At 40.6% G+C, this 10415-nt stretch overlaps 1 protein-coding gene across 12 annotated transcripts in view; it reads left to right on the top strand.

The window, feature by feature from the left end:
• The window catches only part of vav2 (vav 2 guanine nucleotide exchange factor), a 189734-nt gene that overhangs the window by 123605 nt on the left and 55714 nt on the right, over positions 1-10415 (top strand). For all 12 annotated transcript variants that reach the window (XM_007561610.2, XM_016676164.1, XM_016676165.1 and 9 more), the window contains one exon: positions 7147-7205. In XM_007561610.2, coding sequence (XP_007561672.1) covers positions 7147-7205 — 59 coding nt within the window. The remainder of the gene's footprint in view (positions 1-7146; positions 7206-10415) is intronic.

Genomic DNA, 10415 nt, shown 5'->3' with positions numbered 1-10415 from the left:
TTCTTTCCAATGTTCAGTTCTTGGATCACCTGTGCAATTCAAGTTACGGTTATAGATTCCGGGTTTAAAATTAAAGTTCTTACATGCTACTTTCAATAGTTGCTCTTTAATCTACTAATCCTGGTCTTCCCTCAAAGTATTTCTGCACTAAACCCAAGTGATGAACATTTTTCTAATTCTAAAACCGCCTCTTATCATTTGTCCCAGTGCTGCTGTTATTTTCTGGCTCTACTTTTGTCACAGAAAGCAACAGAGTCCCAGCTGGTTGGACGGTTCATAGCCGAGGAATGCTGATAAAGGATTCTCATAAATGAAATCTCCTTAAGAGGCTGACAGTGTTACAAAACCAAGGCAGTGACCTGCTGTTATATTGCATACCAAACGCGTCACACGCACCAGGCCACCCTGTGAAAATGCTTTAACATGAAAAAATACTGTTAAAGATTTCTATTATCTCCTGTTTTTTCAGTCAGAGGTGCAGGCTGGCTCCTTCTGACATGCTTTACTCTTTCTGTGAGATGGAAACAAAGGTTCCCCTGCACCACATGCATGCTATGCCATTTTTTTCTCTGTCATCTGTTTTGCTGATGAAGCTGCAAATTGTTATGATTCTGATGTTGGGAGATGTTTACCTTCAGGACCAGATTAAGGGCACACATCTTGATGGAAACGCTTTGGCTTTAACAAAATCCAGACTTCTTTTGAGTTTAATTTTTCTAATCGTGTTTTAAATGAACCTTCATCTGAACTCCCTCGTCTGGACTCTTTAGTTCTGTTTTGACAGCCAGAAAGAGAAAAGGTTACCCACACTTAATTCTCTCTTTCACAGGTTTCTTTCAGGTCAACATGTGGCTTTCTGTTTGCTTCAGTGCCGCAGCCTGACAGGGCCGTGTTCCTCTACTGTAAATAACAGCTCCTGCTCTCCAGTCTGCACCGCAGGCTTTGGTGTCGACACCACATTCACTCAGGGCTCGTTGGGTCAGGAAGTGTTCATACCCGGCAGGTTTAGCTGGATTAGAAAACGAAATCTGGTATAAAGGAGCTGTTTGGGTAAATTATTGGAATGATGGAGGAATCCCATCCATCCATCCAGTTTCTCTCTCCATTCATCCAGCCGTCCTCTACCATCTTCCTGTTGATCCTTTCATTTGTTTTCTTGTTTTTCTCACTCTTGTTTTACCATCTTCCATGTTTAGAATCTGACATTTATGAAAATATGAACTTTTCATGCATGAAAAAAGCCTCAAACCTCCACAGAGAAATATAAAGCTTCAGTGTGGAATTTTTGTTTTCAAACCGTGATAGAACCACAGTGTGTGTGCGTGTGCGTGTGTGTGTATGTGTTTGTGTGTGTGCGTGTGTGTGTGTGTGTGTGCATGCGCCTGCATGTCAGGATGCCTCCTGACATGCAGGCGTCGTCGTGTCGGGTGAAATGGGACAGGTGTCGACGAGGCTGCAGCGATCCATGCGGCACTATTTGCCACCGCTGCCCTTTTTTCACCGAGGCTCAGGGCAAATCGATGCTGTAGGTCCCGAAGTTAAATAAGCTCCTGAATTGATCGGCCGGTACATATTCTCATCAATACTCTATTGACGGCTGAGAGGGAAGGCATCACAGAAAGGCTTGAAACGCTTAACTTCATCTGCATCATGTTAAGCTAACACGCGTTGCTCGTGTTTGCCGTAAGCAGGAACGCCATAGATTCCGCCTGCGAGCTTCCAGCTGTTGGGTTTGGCTCTGATGAAGCTCATGATGCGTCTTTAGATCAGAGGCAGCTCTCCTTCGGCTCTGCAGGCCGGCCTGCGGGCTTTTCTTGCCCACACATATGCAGTGAAATCCCCTATAATCAAGCAGCTGCCGGGTCTGCTTTGAAGAGATTTGGAGCGCGATGTGGCAGGTGCCAATCTGAGAGGAATCAGGATTTATTAAGGCTCCTGATGGCTTTCACCAATTTGCCGGGAGAGCGAGCGCCGTCATTCATGAGGCTCTGCGCCTCGTCCTCATGGTTCAGAGCTGCACCGCTGTGTGTGTGTGTGTGTGTGTGTGTGTGTGTGTGTGTGTGTGTGTGTGTGTGTGTGTGNGTGTGTGTGTGTGTGTGTGTGCACTCAAGCTATTTGAGTCAGAGCATTAAACTGTGTCTTTACCGTCAGCCTTTATCTGGAATGAGAGAAATAAATAATTTTTTGCACATGAAACTATCAGGAATTTTTAAGATGTTGATTCTGTTACATTTATTCAGATATATTTATTTGAGAATTTCTTTTTTTATAGTAGAAGTTCTTTTAATGTTATGTTTTTAATAACCCCTCAAAGCACGAACATATTCATTTATTGTCTTTCTTTAATTATTTCTAATTAAAAATCTTTATTGGATTTATCCTGCCATAAAATACTGCACTTTTTTTATCATCAGTGTTCATACATTACCTTTGGAGTTATACTAAAACATGCACAGATCTGAAAAAAATTAACAGACCACTTAAAATGACCAGTTTCTCTGATTTTACTTTTTATAGGTATAAGTTTGAGTAAAATGAACATTTTTCTTTTATTCTATGAACTACTGATAACATCTCCAATATTCCAAGTAAAAAATTAATATTTATTTGCAGAAAATGAGAAATGATCAAAATAATGCAAAGAAAACAAGTTCATATTCATTTAGAAACAACAATACTAATGTTTTAACTCAGGAAAAGTTGAGAAATCAATATTTCATGAAGTCTCCAACGGAGTTCAGTGTAGTGGACTCTTTGTTTTTTGCAGAGCTGTGTGTTCCTTAGACAAAAAATTAAGAATTGGGCCAAAATCAGCAGGTCAGACTTTAAAGAGTACTGGAAATCGGTGCAAATTGTTGATTGTTCCTGAAGCCTGAAAAATGAAAAACAGGAGAAACAAAATAAACCCCTGCAATAAAAACTAAACCTGGATTTTATTCAATATTTTCCATTTACTTTGCCAACTTAAAATACTTGGCATTTTATGCGTAAATCCCTTCATTTTACAGGAATATTCTCTCTGTATTCCATGAGTGTGAACTCTCTACTCACGCACCCACAGAAGAGCTAAAAAGGACAGAATCAGAGACATGAAATGGCAGAGTGGGTTTGTAAATGGCAGAAAATCCTGAGGGCAGAGGGATTCAGCCGTTCCTCCTCTGTCTGTCTGTCTATTATTGATGTACATGGAGGGTTTCCTCTCTACCATCTGCTCCCAGCGCTCCCACTCAATGCCCCATTGCTTCATGGATCCCATTTTATCAGGCTGGCAGGACCAGAGCAATGCTGCCTTATCAGCATGTTAATATTTCATAAAAATGAGAGAACGAGAGGAGGGTGCAGGAATTGAAAAGTTGGGAGACAAAAAGATTAATCTTTTATTAACTGTACCATTTTTTTCAATTGCTCCCTATGAATCCATTGATTTGTGTTTGAAAAAGAAATCATGTGATGACTGCATCGGGTTTTGTTTAGCTGGTATTGTATTTTCATTGAAGTTCTCCGTTCCTAATCAGATCCCAGCCACACCCTGACGCCCAGCTGCAGCTTCGTTGTGATCTGAGCCGTAATTTGTGACGATGCATATTCAGTCAATCCCTGGTTGCCACGGTGAGCCGCTAGCTGCAGGTCGCTTTATTGGCTGCAGGGTGGTCACATGTGGCGTGGGCCTGGTACCCAGCTGAGGTGGTGGTCCGCTTGACCAGACATAAAAAATAAATAAAAAAAACAGTTACATGGAAATTGGTTTTGGGTTCAGAACTCATTGGTGGAGGCGCAGGCCTGGATAGAGGATCTGTGTAGTATAATGGTTTGGGGCGAGAGCTACTTAAGTTATCACGCTATTGTGTGACTTGTCTTTCCCTTATTCCTAATGAGGTTAGAGATGCTTCTGTTTTCTCCGGCGAGCCCCGAGTTAAGAGTCCCAGGGGAGAAAGAGATAAGAAGGAAACTAATAATGTGCAGAGATCCGAAGGCTCGGACCGCATCAAAGGATCAGATTAGGGGGGGGGAGCTGGAGGCTGAAAGGGAAACAGAAAACAAGGACCTTAAGAGGAAAGAGCAATCAAACAGATAGACCACCTCAGAGGAGAGAGCAGAGGCACGAGGAAACACGACCGAGACGGCGGAGGTTCTACTGACTTCCTGTTCTGGATGAGAACGGGAAAAGAAAACCATCAGTTTGTTCATTTGTCCAACAATTAGTTTATTTGTTGAACCAACAAATCATTAGTTTGTCCACTTGGCTTTATATTTTTCTTTTCATTCATTCATTAATTATTTTGTCCATCCATCTATTAATTGATCCACTTGTCTGTCCATCTGTTCATTTTTCTATTCATCCATCTATTTGTCCGTCCTTCTGTTCATGTATCTATTCACCCGTTAATCTCTGTATCCATCCATTCACTTGTCCATTAATCCGTCTGTTAGTTTGTTTATCCAGCTACTCATTCACTTGTCCATCTATTCATTTGTTCATTTTCCCTTCCACCCATTAATTCATGTATTAATTTGTCCAGGAAGGCTGACCACTGTGCTTTAGGTGTCGAGTCAAGGTGTTGCACGTTTTAAAGGATGCTTCACTCTCTCCGTTTCTCCAGACTTTCTGCCAGCTCACATAATCAAATTAAGAAAACTGAGTGCACGGCATATTTGAGGCTTCAAGCTCTCATGCGCTGCCAACACCTCAAGTCTAGCAATGTGTCCAACTTCCCCGTCTCATCTGCGTCCAGGTCACGTGGCAGAAACAGTCCCTACAGCTACTAATTGTGAAACAGTCTTCAAGAGCAAACCCCTGATGTTGAGGAAAGTTAACTTGAGCTTGGCTTCGCCCTGTAATGTGTGAACGTTACGCTAACGTGCGGCGCTGGCGCGCTGCAGTCTGGTCTTGGCAGGCTGCGCTCCTCCTGTGACCTATCTGGGAGGAAGCCAGTGGCTTGGCCATCCTTTGAAATGGGACCAACCTGAGCTGAAGGCAGCTGTGTTTAGAAAGAGCCATCCCAGCTGATCACACCAGGCCATGTTTAATTATTAATAGCTCTTAAAAGCTGGCGTTCGCTGCCATCTGATGGTTTCTTTGACGTTTTATATTTGCTGCCTTTTGGTTGATGTGATCTGTGTTTTGTTTAATTCAGAAAATGGAAGCTAATTCAGACTTTTTGAGCTAATAAAGTCAGTGGGGCAGCAACACCATATGTGATCTCTTTATGCAGCAGGGCAGAGAGCCACAGGGAGCATGATGGATGCATCCCTGTGTTTTCTTACACATCCTGATCATCTTTTCTCCCTCTGTGTGGCTTACAGACTCTGTACAACTCCCCCCGATTAAATAAATGTTCGGCAACACTTTGTTTTAAGGAGTGTGCATAAGACTGACATGAACATGAAGGAGTCATCATAAATGTCTATAACCATTGTCATGAAGTGTTATTTGGTAAATAATCCATCCATCTATTTCTGTGGTAAACAAACGTTTTGAAATTTGTAACTATTTCAACACCGTGATAAACTTGTCGCTCCATGTAAAGAAAAGTTATCCCACAGCATGATACTTTCACCGCCATGTTTCAATGTGGGTATAATGTTTCTTATATGTTCTGCTGAGTTCAGGATTGATTTCATAAAAATGTACCACATTCTCTCTTAGGGTTTGAATTTGGGTCTGGTTGTTTTTGTTTCTTAGCAGTACGAGCTTCTTTAGATGAAGAATACTTTAAGTTCCTTTCCTTTTTACAAGATGTCTTATATTAAAAGTGGAAATATAGAGATTATCTATCATTGTGTACTTTCAATCTGAATGATCTAATTGTATATTTACTTTGCATTGGACCCGTTATATCAGCAACTTCAAGAAACAAAACCCTCATTAGTCTTTTGAGCAAATATCCTCTGTAATTCACCACTTAAATGTAAATGAAGACGATGAACAAACGCTCAGTGTAATCCCTGGTCTGGCTGATTACATTAAACTCCGTGAATGGAGAGAGTTTAAGGTTTTGGTCAACAGCTCTTCTATAGAAGTGCTTCACGGTCCTAAAGTGCCAGCCTCCTATTCAGGAGAGTCATTAGCACAGGCTCAACTGGAATAATGAACACCGCGGGTGCCATGTTGTCGCATTGTGTGCTTAGAGAAGAGGGACTCTGACGAGAGGTTGTGGATGACACACCTGCCTCCAAAGAGGGGCTGAGATAACAACTTTATCCTTCCTGTCAGGGAGACATCTGGCTTTGCCATGGTGTTGCAACCTGAAACACACCCAGGAGTGGGTAATGAGGCATAGGAGACGAGGTTTGGGTTGTGTGTTGTTGCATTTGTGTGTGCGATTTCTTGCATTAGCCTGCAAGCGTGCCATCTGCAGCACTCAACCACAAACCCGGCTCTGTGTGACACATAAGCGGTAATAAATCTTTACAAGGATAAAATGAACCTTTTTATACCAAAACTGACTTTAAAATGATGGTTAAAAAATATATATATATAAATTTAAGTAGCCTGTTTATAGGGTTTTATCTCCAAGATTACCATTTGTGTCAAACTGAAGGACCGTGGGCCAAATCCGGCCCGCCACAGCTTTTTATGTGTCCGTCTAGATTAAATGGCTTAAATATTATTTTATCAGTCAAATAAATGCAGTTTTTATTTGTTTACTGCCAAATTATATCAATCAGGATGTCATAATTAAGCTCAAATATTACAAATTTTCCAAATTAGTACCACAAATACTTTGATTTTTATTGCAAAAAAAATCACAAAATCCTGGAGGGACTCAAATGAGTTCAATAATATTTAATTTTAAGAATTTATTGATATCTTAACAGTTTGTGAACAGGTTTTATCAATACATTCTGGCACAACCGGCCCTTTAAGAGCATTCAGGATCTTGATTTGGCCCAAAGCGAAAATGAGTTTGACCCCCTGGTTTAGAGAGAGGCATTTAGATCTTCATCTCATTTCAATGCACTCTTAATTAAATGGCTCATTGGCAGCATCTAGTTAATATTAAGTAACGCAAGTTCAGAAAAAAATCAACAAGCAGCTTTACTTTCCTGAACACATTTCCTGCTTAGCTCTTCTTACTGTAAAGTCATGAAAAATAGACAAATGAATATTTTATTAACTGTTTTCCTGCTTTTTGTGTGTTTCAGGTAATCTCTGCCCTGTCGAGGATCTCCCACCACAGCATTGCACAAATCAAAGGCATCAGGTAAGCGTGCAACACACAAATCCCTCACTTATTGCTTCAACCACTGAAAAAAGCCACTTTGAAACAGCTCACCCTTATTTTCTTCACAGGCACTGTATTGAAATGGATGATGCTTTAACATCTGCTGCTCATTTGAAAGTCAATTTACATTTTAGGCAATTAGCAGCAGCTTTTCGCCGGCGTTATCTTTCAGGGGAAGAAATCCTCCACAATGCTGTTCCGTCTGTCACTCAAATGCGTCGTTCTGAGTCAGATCCTTTATTAAATGAAGAGTAGTCATTTTTCTTCAAGGCTAAGGGACTCTCTATCTTTGGCCTTCTGATCTCTTCATTCGCTCAGTCTGCTTGGAGCTTGGTGGCTCACAGGCGCCACGTGAAAAGCCATTTCATCTGGCTTAGTGATAAGTTGGTGGCGTTCACCCATTAGGAGCTGCGCCAGGAAATGAAAAGAGGGGAGAAAGAAGTGGACAAAAGAGGAGGCATGTCCCCTGTTATTAATAAAGACAAACAAAGCTGTGTTTGTAACAATGCAGCAGAGAGTCAAAATCAATATCGGTTTGTGAACAGTGAGAAGTTAAGTCCAAGCTTTTTACCAGTGCAGCACATACAACAAGCATAATTGATTTTGTGTTATATTCAATAAATAACAATTAACAACAGCAACAAAACAGTGAAGGTAAAAGAAATGATAACCTGCAGAGCAGAGATCATCATGCTAAACTTGACAAAGAAATCCTCATGTAATTTTATACTTTCTGTTTTTAATACAATTTAAAACAAAGCAATATCCCTTTAAATAATTTAAACTTTGTGATTGTTAAACCTTTGGGCCCGACACGGAGCTTTGAGCTTACAGCAGGGTTAACGGTAAAGTAAGGTGATTTTAATTAGATTAGTGCTTTACATGAATTAGAAGGAAATACAAACAAAACAACAAACCAAAAGAAAGACAAAAAGGAAGAGATACCACATATTTATTTTAATAAAGCAGATTGAAAGCTGTTGATAAAATGTGAAAAAATTGAAGAATTCAAAAACACTTTTCTTGTAAAAAAAAGAGAGCAAGTTTGCATCAGCATTGACCTGACTGAGCCTCGCTCGTCTTCCGGAATAAAACCAACATTTTGCACACAGATTTCACATTCAAATCGTTGTCGGTTGCCATGGCAATCATTTTTTGGTCACCCACCTTGTGAATACAGATGAATCCTGTGGCTGGATCTGCACCACGAGTGTCATCATGGTTATTCAGAGAGCCTGTCCTTCTGAGAAACAGAACAAAGTTCCTAGAAGTTTCCTGCCAGGTAACTTCTTTTAGAAAGTGGTTTCTGAAAAAGTTGCTGGTTATTGCAGCAGAATCATTGTGTTGGCGCTGCTGCACCAATAAGCCCACCTGCAGGTCAGGATCGTGTCCTGATTTGATCCACATCGCTAGAGATTTGGGAACTGATGCCATGTGTGTGTGAAGGCTTTGTCACTCAGAACAGAGCTGTATATAAATGTGACTGTTGATATTTCTGTATTAAATTTAAGATTAATGTCAATTGTGGCAGTCCAAATAATCAGAGAGTTGATTTATAATATTAATATCCAAAGGCAACAATAGATCAAAACGGGTTTTATTCACTGTGATCACGTGTGTAACAAGGCCTGAACAACAACGCAAAGCAGAAGTCTATTATTTGGTTCACTGAGACAAATCCTAGGGGAAGATCTGTTTGCATAATACGGTTTTCTTGGCCAAAATGAATGTGCCAAACGCTGGTAGCCGTGTGGTCTGCTTTGTACTTGGAGTACACAAATCACGTTGCCCCCGCCCACACTTATTGGCAACCCTGGGAGCGCTGTGGGGAAAAAAGCGCTTCAGAACAAATTACTTTTTATTGCAGCAGCGTAATCTCACACAGAAACATCTGCAACCTTTTCCTCGAGTGCTTTTATTTAACTTGGGGGGGAATCCACAGGTCTCACAGTTATTTGCACATATAAACATTCTTCAAAAACACTGCAACCAAAGTTTTTTCTATTAATGCTAACCGCAGAGCTGAAGTCAGAGTAATTTATACAAAGTTGGAAACGACTGAACCTCCGACGAATTGCAACTAAGATTGAGCTTTTCAGCAGATAAACACTGCAGTGGGTTCAGTGTAAAATAAAGGAAAAATATACATAAAAACACCTAATGACTGCGTTTAAGTACAGTGGAGAGTCTGTGATGCTGTGGGCCAGTTTCTCCACCAAGATCCATAGAAACCTGGTTGGAGTCCATGAAATGATGATCTCCTTAGAAAGGGAACTTTTCAAAAATAATGAAGACATGTGCGCAAATCAACAGAGCTCTTCTAAACTCTCAAATTCACCTCAAATAGTCATGTTGGATTTGTCACATTAAAGCACAAATGTGCGGCACTCAAGATTTAACCATAATCAGTATAATAATAATCATGATTACCTTGCCTTCAACAGTTACCTTTAGTCATTGTGTTTCATTTCCTGGTTCTATTTTATTTCAGTTTTATTTTTCCATTTTAAGATGTTAAATAATGCAAAGTAAGCAGAGCATTTTAACGACTCGTTCTTTTTTCCCCCAAAGTCATTTAAAAGATGTTCTCCATCTCTCCAGGTCAAACATTGACCCAAACCTCTTGAATCTTTACGTCCAGAGCAGACAGCAAGTCTTGTGTTTAAAAATCGGTGGATGAAATCACTTCAGGCGTGACGATTGATCCGTCTGCTGGCTGCTGTTGGGCCTCGTTAGCGCGCTGCAGCTCATCTCTGTGACGTTGGCCTTTAATTGCTTCAGTATTTGCTAAATTTTAAACGGTTCTGACTTTACAACATCCCTAATTTAGTGCAGATGAATCCGAAGAGAAGAGATTTTGAAAAGTCTGAGTCGTATCTTGTGGGGCTTTGGGTTGTTCAGTGATGCAACAATCTCATAAAAAGATACAGTCATCACCCTTTTAATTAATAACATTTTACCACGTTTGGCAAACTGATTATTTAAATTATTCCAAAGGTTTTTCCCTGTAGCTCCTTATTCGCTTAACATCCCGATAACCTTGGTTTTCGGCCCTCTGGTTGTGCTTTGAGTCGACCTCCTGTTTATCCGTCTCACCCACAGTATAAGCCTGTGTCACTTATTATTCATCCTCTTTCCTGCTGATCATCTTTTCTGTCCTCAGCGAACCCCTCTGTAACCCTGCCCTGC

The sequence above is a fragment of the Poecilia formosa genome, unplaced genomic scaffold (genome assembly GCF_000485575.1).
Source record: "Poecilia formosa unplaced genomic scaffold, Poecilia_formosa-5.1.2 Scaffold129, whole genome shotgun sequence".
Classification (NCBI taxonomy): domain Eukaryota; kingdom Metazoa; phylum Chordata; class Actinopteri; order Cyprinodontiformes; family Poeciliidae; genus Poecilia; species Poecilia formosa.
The sequence above is the reverse complement of the archived record's forward strand: the minus strand, read 5'-3'. Positions and strand labels throughout refer to the sequence as shown.